At 39.1% G+C, this 22315-nt stretch overlaps 1 protein-coding gene across 7 annotated transcripts in view; it reads left to right on the top strand.

Moving 5' to 3' along the window:
- The window catches only part of LOC117606322 (uncharacterized), a 29157-nt gene extending 10471 nt beyond the window's left edge, over positions 1-18686 (top strand). For all 7 annotated transcript variants that reach the window (XM_034328661.2, XM_034328654.2, XM_034328658.2 and 4 more), the window contains 3 exons: positions 2436-3500; positions 7898-8560; positions 8670-18686. In XM_034328661.2, coding sequence (XP_034184552.2) covers positions 2436-3500; positions 7898-8560; positions 8670-9473 — 2532 coding nt within the window. In that variant the 3' untranslated portion in view covers positions 9474-18686. The remainder of the gene's footprint in view (positions 1-2435; positions 3501-7897; positions 8561-8669) is intronic.
- The last annotated feature ends 3629 nt before the right edge of the window (positions 18687-22315 follow it).

Genomic DNA, 22315 nt, shown 5'->3' with positions numbered 1-22315 from the left:
AATTCTGAACGGCAAAATGTTAATATGTTTACGCTTATATCATCGCTACAAGGTGGTCAAACATCAGAAGTTACCGACAATACGTACGCAGGTATCCTGATGATCACTTTATTAACGACTCCTTGATTTCGAGTGATAATCTTGTATTTGCAAGCAATCGAATCGAACTCGAGACGTCCTCAACATCTCCACTTACTAGCACCTGATTTTTTTTATCTTCAAAAATCATCATTCGAACGGGACATCTTAAGTGGTAATCGTATATCTTTTCAAGTATCATCTTGTGTATCATCGCTCCGAGCTATTTAGAATTCGCCTCGAGTAGGAAGTAAATTGATTTCAAGATGTTCTTGTCGCAAGTGGTTAAAGAAATCATCACTCTCTTTTTTTCTAGTAAATTGCTGTATATGAAGTGACAAAATCACGACACTAAAGTAACTCAAAATAACACTCGTGGCACGTAAATTTTAAATTTAAAGTATAATGAAAGTTTCACGAATGAGCTACCTGTTTTATCTTAAAAAATCAGACGTTTAAGTTTCCATAGATTATCATATCAGTGTTTAGGAATTACACTGTCCATTGAAACATTGTTGCCGTTTAGATAAGGTAACGATAAAGTTTATGACACGGGTATCTAATTAAAGTGCACGCCGTGTTGCATCGCGTGGCCAGGTGCAAAATAGAGCAACGAAGTGGCTAATGAGAAAAGTGTCTATTTCTACACGCTATCCTCTCAAATAGAACGAACAAATCGTGTAATCTAATAAGTGGGACAGTTTCATGCGTAAATTCTATAAGCTTCGTAGGCGATCGTCCTTTCTTTTTTCTGATTTATTATCGTGTTTGATAACGGTCGCGTGTAAAGTGTAAATCATCAGAAATCGCTCGGAAAGTCGTGCGTCACGCGAACTGATGGAAAACTGAACAAACTTGATCGTGAAGTAATGAATAACTGTTAATGAGTAACATTTATAACAGACTCGAATGAAACGTGTTCGTGTAAATCCCACCATATTGCAAGCTTTCCATTGAGTTCTAAAAAAACTTTAATAGCTTCATACGTGTACGATGTCTTCTTTCGAAGGTATTCCCTTAGGTTGAAATAAAATTTCATTGAATTTGTTTAACAAGCTGGAACGAAAAAGTATGCGAGAAGAATTCGTTTAACGCGATAGGATATTCCTGTTAACCACCTTTTCCAGTGCACCTGGACGTGACATGCAAACGTGTTTCCTTTTAACGTAACGAGATTGTTGGAATCAACTTCAGAAATGGTTCACCAGGATTGCAGCTCTGTCAACGTCTACTCTCAATGTAAAACACTTGGGAACGTGTACGTTATCTGGCGTCGTAAATCTTCGGGATAGACGAACGATCGCGCATTTCGAATAAGCAAAGTAGAATAGCATTGTGTCTACACGCGTGCACACAGAGAAGAAAAATGAGAAAAATTCAGGTATCCATATTGAATGAATTTAGGTATGAATAAAGATCAATTTTTAGACATATAAGTACTGTAACGCGTCGGAACAACAAAGTGCAAATGATCGAGAGAATATTCAAGGTAGTCTACATTAATGGTTCACCTTGTATGATAGATCTACCTACGAATTAGAGATACGCCGACGGTCTAACGCAATTTCTATTGTTGTTGCGTTAACAATAATCTCTGTATAATTAGAAATTGTAGAAAAAGTGAAGCGTTAATGAAAGATATGGTCTTACAAATCAGTTATGGAAGTGAATCGAAAAACTAGTTTAGCAGAATTTCCTGGAAAACCGACGGTACACGCCATTAACAGGCGCAAATAGGTTCGAATTATCCGAGACGTTTGAAACGCCTCTGTTCTCAGTGAAACGAGCTGAGAAGATAAATCACCCCGTATCAACGACTCTCTTTACGCGTTCCAGGAGGTGTGTGATTATTACACTAATTTTCTATCGAGATATAGCCGCGAACGTGCACGCTAAACAAAACTAATGACCCTCATTACCGATCCGCCGGGAGATTTTCTTATACGTAACACGTTGACATGATGAAGGGATAAGTCGGCAAAGAGAAAGGCCGCGAATCAATTTCTTTCCACAAGGAATTTGATCATTTTTAAACTGATACAATTAGTAAATTGCGCTTTTTTTCCGTAACATCGCTTTCAAGAACAGAAATTAATTTAAAAGAATAGAATAGAATCTGACTGACGTCAGGTACTCTGACCTTTTCCCAAGAAACGCAAAAATGGCACGGATCGTCGTGGAATTTAAATCGTTCAGTAAGGAACGACACGCTTCGCTCGTCTCTGTCGACCTTAAAAGTTGGTCAATAGGAATTATGCATTCGTGTATTCGCGTCTTCCATAAATTTATCGGGAAGACTACCGCTGAATAATCTGGCTCACCTGTTTCTTTTTTCTTTTTCTCTTCTCTGCTTTCAGGAAGTGCTGTTGGCTCACAGTAGAACGTCGTCGCACTGCGAACCGATCACAGTGATATTAGCCGAGGTAGAAGCGCCCGAACTGGCTGCTATCCTTGGTTTTGTGTACACCGGAAGCGCGACGGTGCCTCGTCCTCGGTTGAACGCTTTCCTCCATGCTGCCGAGGCTTTGCACATCAGACTGCCTCCTGTACCGGTCGTGATGACTTGCTCGCAAGCGGATTGCAAGCAGGAAGACATCAAAGACGTGAAGATCAACCCGAAGTACCTACGATGCGATCAGTATCCGTGCTGCGACGGCTGGTACCGTCCAGGGAGAAATCAAGATGGAGATTCCACGAGCAAAGAGGAACCGTATCCACCGATCGAGTCCTTGGAAACCGCAAGAGAAATCAGACCGCTTCCTGAATCGATGAACTTTCTTCAATCCAGATATGGACCTGAAAAATATTTCTCTAGTACGATCTGGTCTGTTCCTCCTCCACCGTTTACCAATGTCCGACAAGAAAAGAATCTTCAATCTTATGAGAAAGATGGAACGAATCGGATGGACGTCAGGAGATATCAATCAACCCCTGTGATATCTGCTATCAGCGATATTCCTGCTGGACATACGGAGAATCATCGAGTCAGTGATTCATCGATGAAAACTCATCATCAACAGGAATTTTGTTTTTCAAAAAGCTTGTACGATAGACAACTGGAACCTCTGGAATCACGAATGAAGACTGATCAGAATCGGCCTCAAACGAGGGATGATAATCGTCTAGGAAAAGATTTAACTTATGATCGTTGTTTAGAGCAAGACAGAGCTCCTGTCATTCGTTCTAGAATTGAATGCTGTCAGAATAGAAGTACAGTTTCACCTAACAGGACCAGATCGGATCACGGTGAGGATTTGTCGTGTCAGGAAGGTTGTTTCGTCTGGAAATCACCCAAGAGACACGTTGCCAATCGTGTCACTGCTTCGCCTTGGAAACAGACCATCAGACCTTATCATTTGCCCAAGTTACAGCCGATCGTTCTTCAGCCTGCTCATCCTGTCCAGTGCACCGATGATGCAAATGTAAGTGTTGTTGATTTTCTATCGTGATATTGTAGTTAGATCACTTGGATAAACATGACGAACAAATTGCGTGTTCTCAGATGAAGATTATAGTTGCAATACTTTCAAATATGGACTTATATTTAATTACAAGTTTCTTGAGAACCTTTAGATCATTATGGTTTTGCATAACAGGGCGTTCACTTGGAAAATATCAAAGTCCAAAGTACATTAATTGTAGAACAAAGCCGTCATTTTCGTAATACTTGAAGAATTGAAGGGTATTTAAGAGTTGAAGTGGGATCTTCTAGAAATATCGCTGGAAGGTAGAAACGAAGTCGGATTTCTGTTTCAAACTGCTCATTATATTTCAACATCGTCTTATTCCAGTTCGAATATTATTTATCTTGTAAACTAATCGCTCTTCAATATCCGATTGCACGGTCTGGACGCATCCAGAAAAATAAAATCGAACTAATAATACCGCGACGAACACATTTGCATATCTAGGATATCGAATACTATATGTGCAATTCCACGTTACGATGATTTGCAATTTTCGAGTTAATTTCACGGACACGAAATATCTCTAAGCGGTTTCATTAGCATTCCCTCCAAATCTCAGGAGGTAAATCCTGCATTTGCTATTTCTACAAACAGATCGATGCACTTTTAACGAAAGTGATGGATAAACAATGTTGAAAGGTAGGAAGATTCTTCAAGTTCTAACATTCGCAATCTTAAAATCATTCGAATTCTCTCGCAGAGATTCTATTCTTAAATTTCACGAACTCGTAGGTGAAAGTAAATACTTAGCTAACAATTTTCAAAGTATATTAATTGCCAAATAAATTCACGATCTTTCGAATTCTATCGTCTCCGTTTTGCTACAATCCCATAAAATTTCGTGTCGAGAATTTTATACGCTCCGAATAAAATTTATTACATTTAATTGCACGTAATTTCAGTTTTTCTAAGGTTAATTTGCAGTTGCACAAGGCTCGATAAATTTGTCCGGGCGATTATTATCGGTTAGATACAATTACCGATTCCCGTTCTGTACCTTCATATTGTTACATCATGTCTCATACACGGATCTCATGAGATCGGGTTACTAATCTTACCAGTAGCAATCGCTATCCTTTCATACAGAAAGTGACTTGTTTACTATGCCCCTTGATCGGGAATGAAATCTTCCATATTCATCCTCCGAGCCTTCTCACCATATGGAAGACCATTTTTGTTCCTTTACCAAATACTAGAGGAGGATATATTGTATAATAAAAAGATAACGGTATTTAATTTTATATCTAATCGCGGTAAGATATCATCGAACACTCAGTAGACTGACCATAGGAAAGGAGTTAATTCGAAAAGCAATTATATTATTCTTTATTTAAGAAAACTATTTTAACTGACAGAGTTTTCTTGTTATCAATCGTTGTGTTAATGTAGCTTGTTAGCGAAGGTATGGCAATAACATTTCTAAACGTTAATTAGTACTACCAGATCCTAGTTACTTGAAATTTATGAATATGGTGAAAACAGTTTGACTGAATCGTCAAACAGAATAGTCGGGATGCAAGATTCTTCACTTACGTGTTTGAAAATGTCAGTGATTGGAATCCGTTGAATTTGCACAGCGAAATATTAGCAGTTGATAATATTTTCATTACTCCAGAGTTAATTAATATTTTCGTTTCATTTGATTTCCTTTAAAAATCAAGAAGCATACATTTTCTTTTTTGCAAATTCACTCTGTAAATTTCGGATAAATGTAGTACTACGTTAGCAATTGGGAATGGAAATGAGATAGGCACTGTGAAACGTTTATTGGTAGCCGCTTCCTCTGTTAACGATATCTAACGACGTTGAACTCGTTCCTAAGCTGATTATTTTAATAAATTCAATTACTCGTTAGAAGATCCAACTTGTGTAAGCATCGTTCTTGTAAATCGAAGCAATTGAAAATCATTTTTCCATTTTCTTTCTAAACTATATATAGAATAGCAGCGACTGTCTTTCTTCCCTTCTTTTCACCGTCTCCTCGCTTTTGATGATCTCTCGAGCAAGTTTGCATCGTTGCATAACGTTCAACCGTCTGTAAGTACACGGGATCGTCCTCGTTTCAAACATAAAACACTTATGGAAAGTCCGTAACCGATCGAGCCATTTATGCGTCTTAGACGTTGCCAACATCTTGGAATGCTTTTCATCCTTTTCGATATCAAAACTGGTACGTTACTCGTAGGACGATATTCCTCTTCTTTTTTCTTTCGTTTCTTCTTCTAATTCGTCTCGACGTACCATCAAAGAGCGTTTAATAATTGTACTACTATTTCAAATTCGCTGTTCATTAACTTACACGCATGCGATCCGACGATCGAGGATCTACTCAAAGAGATCCGACGAATCTCATGCTGAGCTGCTATGAAATATTCCGAATGCACCGTTGAAAGGTTAATTTGCTTGGGATTCTTATCACTGTTGTCGGTCGAAAAGAAGAATGTTTATGTCGGATGTAAGTAGAGCAGAAATTAAGATTCTTCTGGCCTTCATGGCCTGGATTTTGTACAGTTACTACTCCTCCGAGGCTTTTTCGTAGGGAGAATAATAAATTACCACTAAATTCGTGGCTTTATAGTCAGCAAGTTTCAATTTATGAGATTTGCAGCTTATTTGCAGAAACTTATGCATGATTTATCGATTGGATATTGAACATCGTAAATCAACAGCCTTTATTGGATTAAAGGCGTCATCATTTCTTTTGCAATTATCTTGACACGTACATCTTGATCATTATGTTTTTCCTTTAGTACCCCGTAGGTCGTTATCGGTGAGTCATCGTTAGGAGAAACATAGAAAACGCGTTTATCTATATAAAATATAGTCGAGGATCTTGTTGTTTCTTAAGGAAACAAGAAGAAGAGCAGGGGAACACAGGACCCACTTATTCTTCATCGACCTTTCACCAACAAATGAAAGCACGCCGCACTGGAACCGAGTGTTTCTTGATACACCGGCCGTTCATTTTGCTTTCTTCTGTTAAAATATGCAGAGGAATCAGTGCTCGGGTCGTTGGTGCACTTTTGCAGCCAGTCATTTTGTTGGGCTGCCGTAATACGATGGTGCCAGGTGATAAGACATATATCCACGAACCAGCTGCCTCCTCTTGGTTAGTCCAATGTCATTCTGATTAATGAAACTATCAGTTACATGGCAGTTGTCTTGTTTTTCCATTCTTCCTTTCTTTTCTTTTTTTGCTCCAATATTTTTTCCCCTCACTCCCTCTCGCTTTTCGATGCAGCTTTCTTTTTCTGAAGACGGTGGTCAAAAGGAATCACCAGCTGGTGTATGCCAGCTGCGAACTTTGGTTTTACATGTTATTACACGCAATCTGGAGAGGAGCGTTTTCTCTTTCGACACGTGCACTGATATGCTCCAGATTTTTTCCAGATTGCTTTACGACCTTGCGCAACATGGCGCATGTTCTTTTAATACCGAGACTCCTCTCCCTTCTTCTTCTTCTTTTTTTTTTTTTTTTTCATTACGTCTTTTTCATTTCGTCGTTTACCTCAGCCGACTGCACCGAAGTGCACCTTTCCATGACCAAGTGGGAGAAGCCCGATCGAGCAATTAACGGATCGGATTCGCCGATACGCTAACGTGATTTTACCGGCAAGAAGATTGCCGAGACGTGATATTCGATGTGCAATGAATTGCACCGAAAATAAGGGATTTGTTACGGTTTCAATGGACGGGTTTGTTTGAATAATTACCGCTTTCATACAGAGTGCCTTTCGTTAATTAGAATTGTTGCAAGAATTTGGCTTTCAACTTTGTACACTCAATTCCCAGCATCGTTCGAAATCAAAACAATTCGAAAGATAATCGTGTACCCATTAATAATAAATGATAATTTCTAGTTTCTCTCAATAATTTTGTAACTTTATCGTTACTGGAATTACCGGTTTAATTGTACCATATCGAAGGTCTAGTTCGTTTTATTCATTTATTCGACGTTTATTTATGATCGCGGAAACATTAAACAGATCACGCGTAAAGCAGACAGGCGTATACATCGTTTGCAAATTAGTTACCGATAAAATACACGATGAGTAGTGACGTCCAGTGATTAGATCGCATTTTCTTATCGATCATTAACGAATGGTAGATCAATAATTAAACGTTCAGCCGATAAATCTTTGATCATCAACTTACCACTTCGTTGCACTTCTTTCTTTGTATTATTTTTCTGTGAAATATGTACACTGCTGTCCAAAGGTTTGAAGCCTTTCAATTCTTTCACAAAACAAGCTATTAAAGCTAATTAAAGCAATTGCGTTTGGAAAGTAGATTTCAGACAGAAAATAACAGTGATCAGCAGAGAGTGGATGAGTATGATCCTCTTGTTGCAGGAAGTCGGAGAAAACCTTCGTCCACCGGAAACAGTGTGTCTACCCGTAACCTCTGCCAGTCCTAATAGGCAATTACCCAAAAATTCACCACCTAACGATCTTTATTACGACGTTGAAGTTCCTATCACTCATGAAACCACGTACAATAATGTTGGCAGACCATTGGAAGATAATAGTTCTCCTACGGGGACGAAACAGCAAGAATTTTATCCACCTCAAATCCCGTTACCACCAACCACTCAAATCGTTTCGTCGATTAGTAACGAAGTCAGAAGCAACGAGCCTCTTTTGCAGCCTCAAAATACTGTGATCTCGACGAGGCCCTTATTAAACGCGAATGAGAATATCAATCGAAAGGTTAGTTATGTGGGTCCAGTGTTCCAGCATCCGGTGCAGAAGCCGGAAATCTCCCATCCCGTTAGTAGATTGTGCGATACGATCGAGTCGAACGATACGAATGATCGTTTCACGATTTTGGAAGCAGAAAAAGATTTGAAAGTTGATGCTAAAGTCACCGAGAGAGTGATTGTAAATAGTGATAACAATAACAACGATGCGATTATCAGTAATGATGTTTCCCAACGTGGAAGAGCCAGTGGAACTCAGGAGAATCATCGATGCGATCAGTGCGGCAAGACTTTTGTTACCAGAGCGTCTCTGAAGGTATAATTTTCAAAACATTTTTATTTCTTGTATTATTATTCGTCAAGGTGTTAAGTGCGAAAGACTCGAAATATCATGTTCACCCAATCATCTTTGAAATCACATTCAGGTACACATCAGAACTCACTCGGGAGAGAAGCCATTTCGTTGCGCCGATTGTGGCAAGCAATTCTCCCAGCTACGAAACTACAAATACCATCGAAGCGTTCACGAGGGTACCAGAGAATTCGCTGCAACCTGCCCAGAATGCGGTAAATACTTCAACGATCGCGGCTACCTTAGCTCTCACATGAAGATCCATCGTAATCGTAAAGAATACGGATGTGCCGAGTGCGGGAAGAGCTTCAATCAACGGGTCGCATACAATATGCACGTCAGAATACATACAGGCGTGAAACCGCATCAATGCGAGCAATGTGGCAAAGCTTTCTCCAGAAAGATGCTGTTGAAACAGCATCTGAGGACCCATTCAGGTGAAAGACCGTATCAGTGTCAAGTCTGCCAGAAGGCTTTTGCTGATAGGTCGAACATGACGTTGCACACGAGACTTCATTCCGGATTAAAACCGTATCAATGTACCCTGTGTTCGAAAGCGTTCACCAAGAAGCACCATCTGAAGACTCATTTAAACTATCACACCGGAACGAAACCGTATTCCTGTCCAAACTGTGGCCTACGATTTTCACAGAGCAGCAACATGAGGACTCATTTCAAGAAGTGTACCGTTAACAATTCTGCCGAGAGTAAAGGTACACAGATGGAGAACACTGTTGTAGAATCTTCTAAGGATGCACAGGTAAGGATCATCTCCAGGACACCTACCGATACTTTGACTCCGCCGAATTCGGATCAGGAACTGAGTATCCTAACACCCATTTCGAAGATCACCGGAATTGAAGTATCTGGAACGTAGCAGAGGTACGAAGGAGTCAGGTTAGCTATGTATTATTTATTCTGCGTTGTTCACCTCTGAATCCTTTTCGATTAGATCGGTTGGAAAATTGCCCATCTCGAAGTCACGTGATTTCATTTTATTCTTAAGCGTATTGAGTAATTGAAACGACGTCTTATAACGAGGCCGATTGAAAAGGATGAAAATGGTGTGTTTATCGTAAAATCGGTCTCCAGTTTCGACAGATAACACGATAAAATTCTGTCTCGAAGAGATCAATCTTCGCGACAAATCGGTGAGCAGGTCTGTGATGTAACCAACCACGTAACCACCTATGAATCAAGTTAATAATGGTGAAATTTGCACATTTTGTGTAATTGGCGGTCAGAGATTGTGCGACCACTTTTTGTATCCGATGAGAACGGTCGTCTCTGTTTCCTTTTTTTCCCATTTTTTTTTTTTTTTTTTTTCTCATGAAGTCAAGTTCCAGCGATAATGCACGATGATCGCGATGGATGAAATCGATCGACTGCTCGCCAGTGTAATCGACCGATAGAAAGTATTAGATTCGTTTGAAAGTAGCTCTGTCAGTTGGTAATCTGAGAGCTACCATAACAGTAGAAAACGGTTGCCTTTTCCTGGAAATCGTTGTTTCGCTGTAACACGTATGTATTGATTCTGTCCGCAAATTGTTACGTCAATTTGTTTTCTTTCATTCCTCTCTGTTTCGAATTAATCGTCCATGGCATTACAGTGTTTTTCTATCAAGCGCATTTTAGTTTTGTATTTGTTGCTCCGAGCTTTGCATCAATTATTTATATGTTTAACGATCTAAGTGGATGAGAATGGTGTGAGGTAATCTCGATTTGGTTTTCTTTTCTTCACGATGAGTGCATGACGAAGAATGCGAGACGAGTGATTTGATGATTATTGCAGTGTTTCGAATTGAATGCAGTGTACATAGCAATCTAGAGTAGTTTCATTTATATTGTAAAAAAAGAAAAAAAAAAGAAAAAATGGAATCTCCTTTGTACTTGTAATATAAGTGAAACAAAAATATTGTATAATGCAATAAAACGCGTAAACAGCGTATCGTGTCATTAAACGACTGAGAATATTAATGTTCATTTTATTCGCCTAAAATGTATATATGTGACTAACATAATTAACCGAATTCACTCGTCGACATTCTTCAGTCCTGTTGACAAGTTTCATTCGCTTTTCCATCTTTCGAATCAGCTTGAATTCAAAGACTCATTAATTGGTTAATCGAGGAAAAGGATAGTTGAGTATCACATACGTCAATTTCCACAGCAGGTGTTCCATCTTTCGATTCAACCTTTCCATTTGTCACTTTCCGTTCCTAGCACAACATCAATAAATATCACAATTTTCTTTGATGCTTGTTCTTTTCATTATTGGATTGCATTGAATTTATGATGCCTCTCACTGGTGACCCCCATACCAGTCAATATGCTAATAGACTTCCGTTTGATAAAGTGTTAGGAACATGATTGCAAGTATCTTGTACTCTAATTAATTCCATGCCCGATAATCTCCTTGTATCCTAATACCTTCTTCTACTAATTTATCATTTTTTCCAAAGTTTCAAGAATTATTACTCTGCATAATTCTCTGAATAAAACTTTCTAACGTAGGTCAACGATACTTGAAGATAAAATCGTACGGTGAAAAATCCAAGCGAATCTGTCTCTTAATTAACGTTATAATTAGAATGACTCGCTGATTGGGGGGGCAAGTCGTTCGAGCAACAGATGGTCCCCTTGCTTTCACGTGGTTCGTTGAAAATATACACATAATGTTACTTCCTCTTGACACGAAGGCAACTCGAAGGACCTCTTCTAACGCCAAAGAGATCGTATCACCGCGAAGATAGTTGTTCCTCTCGGAGTTACCAGAAGCCTCGAATAATGGCACGCAAGTGTACACTCGAGGACCGTACGCTCCTATGTTTGTTGAAAGCTCCGTTAAACGTTTGACTACAACGAGAAGCTATTTATTTCTGATTTGTAGACCGCTTGAAGCTACTATAGGCTTGTTGGTCCGTCCCGTTGCCGTTTCACGGATCGTGTCCTTTTACGGGATTCGAGGAAGTATTTCTATGTGAACGAAAATCTAAACGCGTAAAGGGGACAGGTATGGAATTAATTAACGAGTTATGCTGGGAACCCTTGCAATTCAACTCGAACTTATTGTCTTGATTTGTCTTTGAAATATTATTATTTCTGATAGAAAATCTGAAATTTGACGAAGGATCGAAGGGGGTTAATTTCCTTATTTTCGAAGAAAAACTTCTTATTTTTCCTAAAGTAAAATCATATTCGAAAGCTGTAGAATCACACGTTTCGACTACCTGACATTCCAAGCTGGTTCCAAACTTGAAATGTACTCCACATCAAATGTCTAATGTAAATGTTTGATAAACGTTCCCGCAATAGCAGGCTAATATTTGTTTAACGTGTAGGTTTGCTTTGGATAAGAGTGACCACAAGTTCTTCTCGTGGACGAAGAAAAAAAATCCACGTATCGTGGACTGTATAGGTCGAAGAATTTATAAAATTCCACGAATATACAAGTATTGTCAATTTGTCTGACTTTCACCGGATTCGTTCTATTCCATTTGAATCCTTCAGGAATAAATAGTTCGTCAACACCGTTATTATTCATCGATGATTGGCTCTATTTCATAGTAGATTACCTCTGGTGAAATCATATTCATCGACTGATATTTTCGCGTTTAATTGCAATAATATTAATTGAACGTACCGCGATATGAAACAGCTGTATATTCAGAAGAAATAATTAACAGACGTCGATTAATGTTTCCGTCTTGCTCGAAACTGAGATACGAATAGTCCCCTCAGAAATTGAATTTCGCCACGATTAATTATACTTCATTTTACAAAGATTCTTTCTTAATCCATGGAGAAAAACCTGATCTTTATCAAATCTAACATTTGATAGAATTGATCGTTTCTCAGAAATTAGCAACTTATTCTTAAATACAGTGACCCCCGTTAATATTGTGGCACATTTTTGGTATAGAACAACTGTTAAAAAATTCTTAAATATGTTATCAAAGCAATCTTTCAGTGAATTTGGAATTCGATTCGAATACGTTAAACGTTTTTATTTCTTAACTATCAAGATGAATGATAGGCAGTTTAAAAGTACATTCAACGCCAGTAGAACGGAATAAATTATCCTCTCACCTAGCAAGGAAGTAACAGAGGCAATTCGTCAGAAAATTAATTACTATTTCGAAGTGGATGAGCAGATCAAATGACTCATATCATCGGTGTTCTAGCTTTTAAGGTCGACGTTCCTGCACGTTCGATCAAATGGCACACGTTCCTATCTGAACGTAGAACGGTGCATCGCGATCTCGTTGCACCGTTCCAATGACCGGTGCAGAGATTCATTTCACCTTTAAGAATCGCTCATTGACCCGTTGAACTCGATGATCTAAGGTAAAATCGAACCCGTCTAATTAGTTCTCGATTGAAAAACTCTTAACATCGGTGGGTGGTAATTGGCAAGGAATTTTTTAATTAAATTTCTGAATTGAAATGACGAAAGAGCGAGGAACGTATTACAGAGGACAATAACGAAACTGCGAGAACATGACTGGCAGGTTTCTCAATACGAAATTTGCGTATCTGATCCGAACCTGTTCGTACATGACAAGTAGCACAGCCTGAAATCGGGACGACAGATTTTATTTGACGACTGCATGAACTTGATCCATTAGCATTGTGCAATGCATCGTGGGTGTGTAAGCTACTCGTTTTGATGTCGCCTGATTTCAAACACCAGTGACGTAAACGAAATCATTCATGCCACCCATTATCTTTTGACAAACGACACGGGCGAGGGGACTTTCACGTCCTAATTTGCATTCTATTTTTTCTCTAATAACCGACTGTTGACAAGTCGCGACTACTTTTCACGCTTGTTTCGAAAGAAAAGGAAACGGTACATTTTCAGAGCAATTCAAAGGCGACGAGGTTCTTTAACAATAAAATATCGGTAACAATAGATAATTAGTTTCTTTATGGGGGTGTCTATACTTGAGGCAAGTGTAAAGAGTTAATTTATCGTTACCGTCTTTTACTCGAATGATTATTGCCACGAATTCGACACGGCGAATGGTTAATTTAAGAAGCCTTTGCCTTTGGAAAATACCTCGCCTTCTTTTGACGACCCGAAGCGTCAAGCTTGACAACTAGTCCTGTCCCAGTGTTGTGTAACTGGCTGTATTCTGAATAAATTCGATTACGATGATGTTAAATCGCCAGCTGAGATTAATGCGCGGTCTTTATGAATTTACATCATGAATTAATTATAATTCGCTTGATGTTTCTGCTCTCCTACCGTTACCTATTTTAGATCTCGTCCAATTGATCGACTGACAAGAAACTCGTTACATTTAACATTAATTTGTTAGATCGTATAAAATGTACTTTGTCCAGAGAGCGTATCGGGTTATACTAAATTAACGAGACAATTCTCTATTGGTATGCCATTGGCAATTAAGAAGAGTATGATGTCTTCTTTATCGATGGTACATTCATGATCAATTAAATTCACGTCGTTCGAAGTTGACAGCAAAACGAGCGAGACTTTTATGTCGAGTTGTAATCGATTCTATTGAATCATCCAACATGACGATTATGTTATTCCCAAGATACACGTCAATGATGCTCGTACAAAGTATCTATATCCATAAATGTATGGGATGTTCAAGATGCTTTAGAAATCATTTTCTCTAGGCTTTTATCAAAAAAAAGCTTTTAATTCTAAGCTAATCAAAGCATTTGAATTTTTGCTATCGCGAGTAAATTATCCGGTTTCCGATTGCTCAGTAGAAAGTGGACGTTTTGACCTCAATTTGGTCCCTTTACAAACCCCCTGACTCGCCAGAGTAGTATTCATCGATATGAAATTACAGGAAGTTCTTCAAACTTTTTAAATACCCAAACAGGTATAATTTACAGAAATTTATGGAACGTTATGCTTGAAAAAGGGCAGCGTCGATGATTGAACAGGGAGCGATCGGCAAGCGAGTAATATTCGATGTATCTCTGGAACTTGATAAGAGATCTTAATGAGGCGGAGCCGCGATTCTTTTCCATCGGTAACGCTTGGGTAATGTATATCCTGGTGTTGGAAATTCTGGTCGAGATTTCAAGGAACGTTCGTTTTCCACATCGCGAAGCATCGTTTTCTTACCGGATAGGAATGGTAACCTTGGTGGCGAAGGAAACGTCGTTTTGTCGCTGATAGTTTTATCGGTGTACGCGTAATAAATATTCCCCATGGACGAAGCCGGACGAAATATTATGTTAAAACCAGTTCGTCGAGGTTATCGAAGGGAACCTGCTCCTTCTGGATTGTCGATAATCCATATATATATCTGTCCGAAGAGAAAAAGCTCTCGATCGAATATTGCATGTCCGCTGGTCGAAGTAGCGTGTGCGTGATCCTCGCTCCGTTATTACATGATTTGTTACACTTTGTTCAATAGAACCGCTATTTATACATGCTCCAACGAGCTTCTTCTTCTTGCTTCTGTTGCGATCCGTTTCGCAGATAAATGGAAGCGAGAACAGTTTATTGAAAATCCTGCGTAGTTCAAGCGTTTTGATTTGTTGCTATTAGTTAGCATCTCTTCAGGCTTTCAGCTGTGCTACTGTGAAATTCAATATTTGTCCATTTTAATACGGCTAGATTGCAATAGACTACTTAATGATTGATGTGAAATTAACTTCCATAATTGAATTTCATTTGATCATCGAGACATCTCGAACTGTAGTTACCAACATTGCCGGAGGGAATATTAATCTCACGAAAGTTTGGTGACAGCCAACGGACAAATTGTATCTATCTCAAGGTGACAAGTTCACTTTTACTGTTCGGGAACGAAAGAAACCTCCTCATTTCGTGACTGACAGTCGATATATCAAATCCGATCGATCTATTCTCGGATAACGCAGCTCTCGACAATAATTTCTAACGATCTATGATCTAAATTCATTCTGCCCTCCACGGTCGTTGGGACATTTTTACCATAAGACAGTCTGACATTGAGGAGCTCGCATACCGAGCTGTTCGATAAGTGTCTCGTTTAATTTCCTCGCTAAACGGCTGTTGACTTTCTTTTGAACGACGGGCGTGTGCCGAGAGTACAACGTGTCGGCTCGGCTAATGTCAGAGCCCGTTAATCACAGGTTGTGCAATCAGGTAAATCAGTCTGTGCGTAACAACGCTACTCCGATAATTCTCTTTTTTTCAATTTTCAACGAGTGTCGGCGATTAACGATGCTGAACACGGTAGCCCGTCAATTTGTATATAAACTGGGATACGTAGGGTGTAATTTCATGTCACATTCGAGACAGAGCGATTCCATTTTCCACAATTTTGCACGCGATTTTCTCCAGGCTTTCTAATTATTTCCAATAAAGAACTCTTGTCCATTCTCTAAAAGAAGATGCTCGACGTGTCATCACGTCATTCGGATTTTAAATTGTAGAACGCGATTCCTTGATGGAAAAAAATCATCAGCGAACCCGGTACAGGTACCACCGGTACCTGTTCGGCTCGATTTCAGTCTCTGCTCGGATCGAGACGATTAAAGCTCCAGATAATTTACGACGGGACACTTTCACTGCAGAGAAAAAAAAAAGTATCTGGTCGTCGGGATTTCTTGGCGTTATAAAAAAAAGTGTTTCGTAGCTTTCGTGCCCGTCGATATCGTCTCGGTACCCACGTAATTTCGTGACTCGTGCTTATTACCACGCGGTTAAGTCACGCATCGCATTCCCTGGACATATTTTCAACGGAGAAACAGGTTCACCGTTGCCTCGGCACAGACGAAAAGATGCTCGGTACTGGCTCGTTTGACCTCGGATTATTATCTCTCCTTTTCAGAAAAGATCCACACGCTTATGGCACCCAGCGTATAACCCTGGCAAAAGAACCAACAGTCTCGGAAAAATGATGACCCTTCAACGCGGTTTATCACGAATTCCGTTTCCCGAAAGGTGAAAGGAGTAACATTAGAGTAAAACACAGGGACGATCGGTGAAACGGAAAACCAGTTGTAATCTAATTAACAAACGTGTTACAGGTGTTGCTTTGTACAGTGAGCTTCTAAGATCTCAGAAGGAGTGAGGAATTTGAAAAAAAGGATTCCTATTACCGATAAATGGTTTATACTAATTTTATTGCTGATTAACACGTCGTGTGTCACGGTGGTCTGCGGTTTAAGAAATTTTATTTCAGCAAATGATTAGATAAATATGAATATTAATATAAAATTGAAAATAGAAGTATCGGATGAACACGTTCTTCGCCACGGGGGTCACATGATTCATACTATCTCGTGTCGAGCTACTTATAGTTGCTTCTACTTTTTAATTTTAATTTTCTCTTGCATAGGAAAAGATCAGTTTCAAGCTGTTTAGTATCATTAATGCATTATCCCTTTAACTTTACTGAGCACCAGGTATTTATGAAGCATAGGCTATGGATAAATCATTGGAGAACATGTAATTGCACGCGTCAAAAAGAAGACATATCCCCGGGAAGAAACAAGAAGAATATTTATTGCGATCGTAAAAGTTCAGGTCGTGGTTCGATGAAGTAATATCATTAATTAGGAAGTCAGAATCTGAACGGAACGTGAACTGGGTTAGAACAGTTTCTTTGAGAACTTTCCTACGAACTCGGAACGTAATTTGCTTTGCTAACTCAACTATCCACTTTTTACCATTTAACCGTCCACTAGTGATTTTTTTTCTACTTTAAGCACGATGTAAGCTTTCAAACGTTTACCTCGTTCCCTCGTGTCCATGATAATAACTCTTCAGTCGAGTGATTATATTTGATTCCAAAGGGCAAAAGTATTCGAGAAATCCGTTTTACCTAAGACAAATAGGATAACGTGATTCCTCTCGTCTTTAAGAGGTTACTTATCTCTCCCAGAAGATTTGTACAAAACATTTATACTATTATTTTCCTTACACTTTAAGCTTCAAATTGATATATCACAAGTGTCATTTCACGATACTTTTAAGTCATGAAATTGTGTCGGTAGCTGTTCGATTCTAATTATACATTCCTCGCGGCACCTTTGCTTGTTTAATTATTCGTTTAATAATGACAAAAAACAGTTATCAATTATATTATATATTATTCGAGATGTGTGTTTTGCTGTCAGAACGAAGAAAATTTACAACCAAGCCACCGGTTTGTAAAATCTGATAGGTACGTTTCGAAGCTGAACCCATTTCTAGGATAATTGACATCGATCAGCCTCGAAGCCGCGCATAATTACCTGGTAATGAGTTAATCAAAGGGACGTCTCTTCCAAAGGAAGGACTAATTGTTTGATAATGATCTAAGCGCGCTAATCTCTTTACGATCGTGTTTCGGATCCGGTTCTTCCTAATCCTGTTCAGTCGTAATATTTCGGTGATAGCTCGTAAATTCGTGATAGTTTATTCAGTGTTCGATCGTTAACGAACCTCCTTGACAAATAAGTCAGAATATAGTATCTAGGTTTCGTGTCGTAGATATTTTCGAAAAGAACTTCGAATTTCCATCTGGAACGTTGACCTTTCGTGCGTAGACAGAATAGGTGTTGGAACTCCTACAGAGCTCGTAGAGCAAGTTCTTTCACGAATAACGACACGGTATTTTCCAACGCAAGCATCGGTTTATTAAATCAGGAGGCCACGATGTTATAATTGAACGTTAGTAGGATGAAAATCAGGTTTTCAGGATGATTTAATGATCATTTTTTGTACATGGAAGCTTTGTTTTTTCGGAGCGACGATCGAAGAGATCATCGTGGAAACGTTGGATAAGTTTCCATTTGCGGAATCGAACGGTGAACGGGGCTGTGTTAATTGAACAATAGCTCGGAGCAGCGTCGAACAAATCAATTGGTCTCAAGCAAAGTGGCGGCTGGGACCGGTGCAAAAATAATTTATTAATTATTCCACGTGGAAATGGTGCGGCGAAAAAAGGGCATAATAACGTGTGTCCTTTCACTTCGGTAACACCTTGACATTTTGAGCACGGGACGCGATGCTTTTGCTCACCGAAGAGACGATGGAAAGTCGTCAACCTGCTTCTAGTCTTCTTAGCTTCACCCTTCGTCACGGCATTCCATTTTATTTCTAACCATATTAGTGGATCATATTAGTGCTATGCATGGGGAATTAATGAGTTACAATATAAATCAGGTAAAATTTGATTTATGGGCCTCGGCTCAACCTTCCCATTTATTTATTATTTTTTTGTCTTCAAGGGCCCCACAAGGCCCAACACTTTATCACTGCATCCCTTACATGTCTGCATCCTTAACATCCCTGTATCCCTTATATCACTGCATTCTCTATATTCCTGCATCTCGTATATGCCGGCATTCCTTATACCTCGGCATCCCTTACATTTTTGCATCCCTTACATCTCTGTACCCTTTATATCTTTGTATCCCTTATATTTTTACATCCCTTACATCTCTGTATCCCTTACATTTTTGCATCCCTTATATCTCTGTACCCTTTATATCTTTGTATCCCTTATATTTTTACATCCCTTACATCTCTGTATCCCTTACATTTTTGCATCCCTTATATCTCTGTACCCTTTATGTCTTTGTATCCCTTATACTTTTACATCCCTTACATCTCTGTATCCTTTATATCTCTGTATCCCTTACACTCCTTAATTCTCCCTGTATCTCTTGTATCTTTTCAACCCTTATAATAAATATATAAATAAAATACTTATGGACACTGGTTCGAGTAAAGGTAAGTAAAGCGAAGTAAAGTGAAGTAAAGGTAAGTAAAGGTAAGTAAAGGTAAGTAAAGGTAAGTAAAGTCTCGAAAACAATAATTTTAAATTAAAATTTTTGTAAAATTTAGTTCTTTTTTCTGCCACCAGATGGCGCTGATTCGACGTCGAAATTTTAGTTCAAATTTTTCCCGCTAGAGGGCCAAAATTCCGACATGCTTTAGTTCCTTTTTCTGAAACCAGATGGCGCTGATTCGACGTCGAAATTTTAGTTCAAATTTTTCCCGCTAGAGGGCCAAAATTTGGGCAAGCTTTAGTTCCTTTTTCTGAAACCAGATGGCGCTGATTCGACGTCGAAATTTTAGTTCAAATTTTTCCCGCTAGAGGGCCAAAATTTGGGCAAGCTTTAGTTCCTTTTTCTGAAACCAGATGGCGCTGATTCGACGTCGAAATTTTAGTTCAAATTTTTCCCGCTAGGGGGCCAAAATTTCGGCAAGCTTTAGTCTCTTTGCAAAGAGATGCAAGGATGTAAGGGATGCAGGGATATAAGGGATGCAGGGATATAAGGGATGCAGGGATGTAAGGGATGCAGGGATCTAAGGGATGCAGGGATGTAAGGAATGCAGGGATGTAAGGAATGGAGGGATCTAAGGGATGCAGAGATCTAAGGGATGCAGGGGTGTAAGGAATGCAGGGATGTAAGGAATGCAGGGATGTAAGGAATGCAGGGATGTAAGGAATGCAGGGATGTAAGGAATGCAGGGATGTAAGGAATGCAGGGATGTAGGAATACAGGGATGTAAGGAATACAGGGATGTAAGGAATGCAGGGATGTAAGGGATGCAGGGATGTAAGGAATGCAGGGATGTAAGGAATGCAGGGATGTAGGAATACAGGGATGTAAGGAATACAGGGATGTAAGGAATGCAGGGATGTAAGGGATGCAGGGGTGTAAGGATTGCAGAGATGTAAGGGATGTAGGAATGTAAGGAAAGCAGAGATGTGAAGGATGTTTTTTTTTTTTTTTTTTAACGTGGGGAAATCTTGCATAAGACCCCCCACCGACCCCTGTGGGAGTGCGGCGGGGGAGTGTCAGATTCCTACTGACTAAAACCCCACGGCGACCAACACTGGCGCTAATGAAGTGGTCATCATTGAACGAACGTCTTAAAGTTAAAGTCTTAAAGTAATCTTTACTTTGAATTTTTAATTCAAGTTCAGCGTCACTCACAGACATGTTTCCGCATTATTAAAAGGAAGGATTTCACGCTTCTCACGGTTCGTTGCACCTCCAGCAAATTTTCTATTTCTTCCTTTCTGAATTCTATTTAATGATCCTGACTTCTTTGTTATCCTTGGTAACAAGGACTCGCGTGCACTTTATAAAATACTTTCTTTTTTATCCACCGTGTATCAGACTCTTTCTAAAAGCAACAGGAACAATCTATGTCTACCGTTCCATAAAAGGTTCAATGGTTATGGTGGAAAAACTTGTGTGATTAGATCGCCACAAGAAGACAACTGTTACTTTTTATATTTACGAAAACACATGTATTTTATCCAAGTGTTTCTATCGGAATCTCCTTTTCTGTTCGAATGTTATTTCAAATGTTACCTCATTATTATAATTATCGCATCAATTATTGTACTTTACTCGACGGTGAGGTAAAACCTGGTCACGGTTTCTCGGACATCAATTGATTTTCTATTGAGTGTTTATTATTAATTACCAGGAACCAACCTATTTGAAACTAGCACAAATATTCACTTTACAAGCAAACTATGAGAAGGAAAATATATTTGACATCGAACTGCTCGTTCCATTTTCCACGGCACCATCGTTTTCGTTTTTTTCTTGATTTTTAATCAATGATTCCGTTTCCTATCATCACGATGATGTTAAAATATTCTCGATTATCCGCGAAGGAGCTGGAAAAGTATTTTGGCTTTCACTGGTCGTAGAAGTCATTCTAATCGAACCGACGTGCCGGAAGGTAAGAGTTAGATGATGCGAATAAAAAGAACACAATATTAATGAATCCTATTAAAGTTTTCTTTTTTACGAATTGAAAGTATTTAACAGTCTTGTCCGTGCAAGCTGCTGATGGAATCCGGATAAGGAGTTCTAGCTTAGTATGATAATAAATGTAAATACAGAATTACTCGGCTTGCAAGAGTCATTGAAGGCTTACGTTGATTAACATTCATAAATTTCTTAATCACATTTAATATTCGATAATTCTAACCCTCGGCTCCGAGATAAATGATTCTAATCGGATTTTATATAGCAGAATTTTACTTACCTAGACTGTAATATAATATATTATAAATAATTGTTATTTTGCCATTGACATACTTGAAAAATATTCATGGATATTTCTCAACTTATTCGTTACGACAGCGACTGGATTAGTATAATTGTGTATCTTCACACGCGTCGTTTAACCGAGAAAAAGGAACAATGGAGATTTCTATTCTATCTTACGTGCTCGTTCTGATAAGAAATAAAGGTACCAGCTGGTGGCTAATTAAACGTAAACTCGGTTAGCCTCGGCTAGTTAACACGCGGATTCAACGCATAATGGTGCTGCTTGATAAATACCCCGTTCCTAGAGAGGATCGTAAAGGTCCCTAATGTCCAGCTTCCTAGAGCACACTCATCCGAGTTAATTGTTTCGTGCTATTAAGATCCGTGTTTTATTGAACGCTCACCCCGCAGCTGAGAAAAGATCATGGGAAAGGGTACCAAAGGAGACTGGCGCAACTGTAAAATGTAACACCCTGTTAATTAAGATGCCTGAACACTGTCGTGGCCTAAATGTGGTTCGCTGGTTTAGAACGATCTTCGCCGCGGTTCGGACATACCATTTCTTCCTCGAATGTGGACGCCACTTCGAGGATGAAGATGCTAAAGATAAATGAGAATCAGGTGGACCAGAAGTTCCGGGAATTTCTCTTTCTTTCTGACCTCTCATTTCGTACTTGATATATCGTACCGCGAGTAAACTGTCTCGCGCTGTTTTCTGCTATTTTCTTT

The sequence above is a fragment of the Osmia lignaria genome, chromosome 1, assembly GCF_051020975.1.
Source record: "Osmia lignaria lignaria isolate PbOS001 chromosome 1, iyOsmLign1, whole genome shotgun sequence".
NCBI lineage: Eukaryota > Metazoa > Arthropoda > Insecta > Hymenoptera > Megachilidae > Osmia > Osmia lignaria.
Note: the sequence above shows the minus strand (reverse complement) of the source record. Positions and strands in the feature narration are given on the sequence as shown.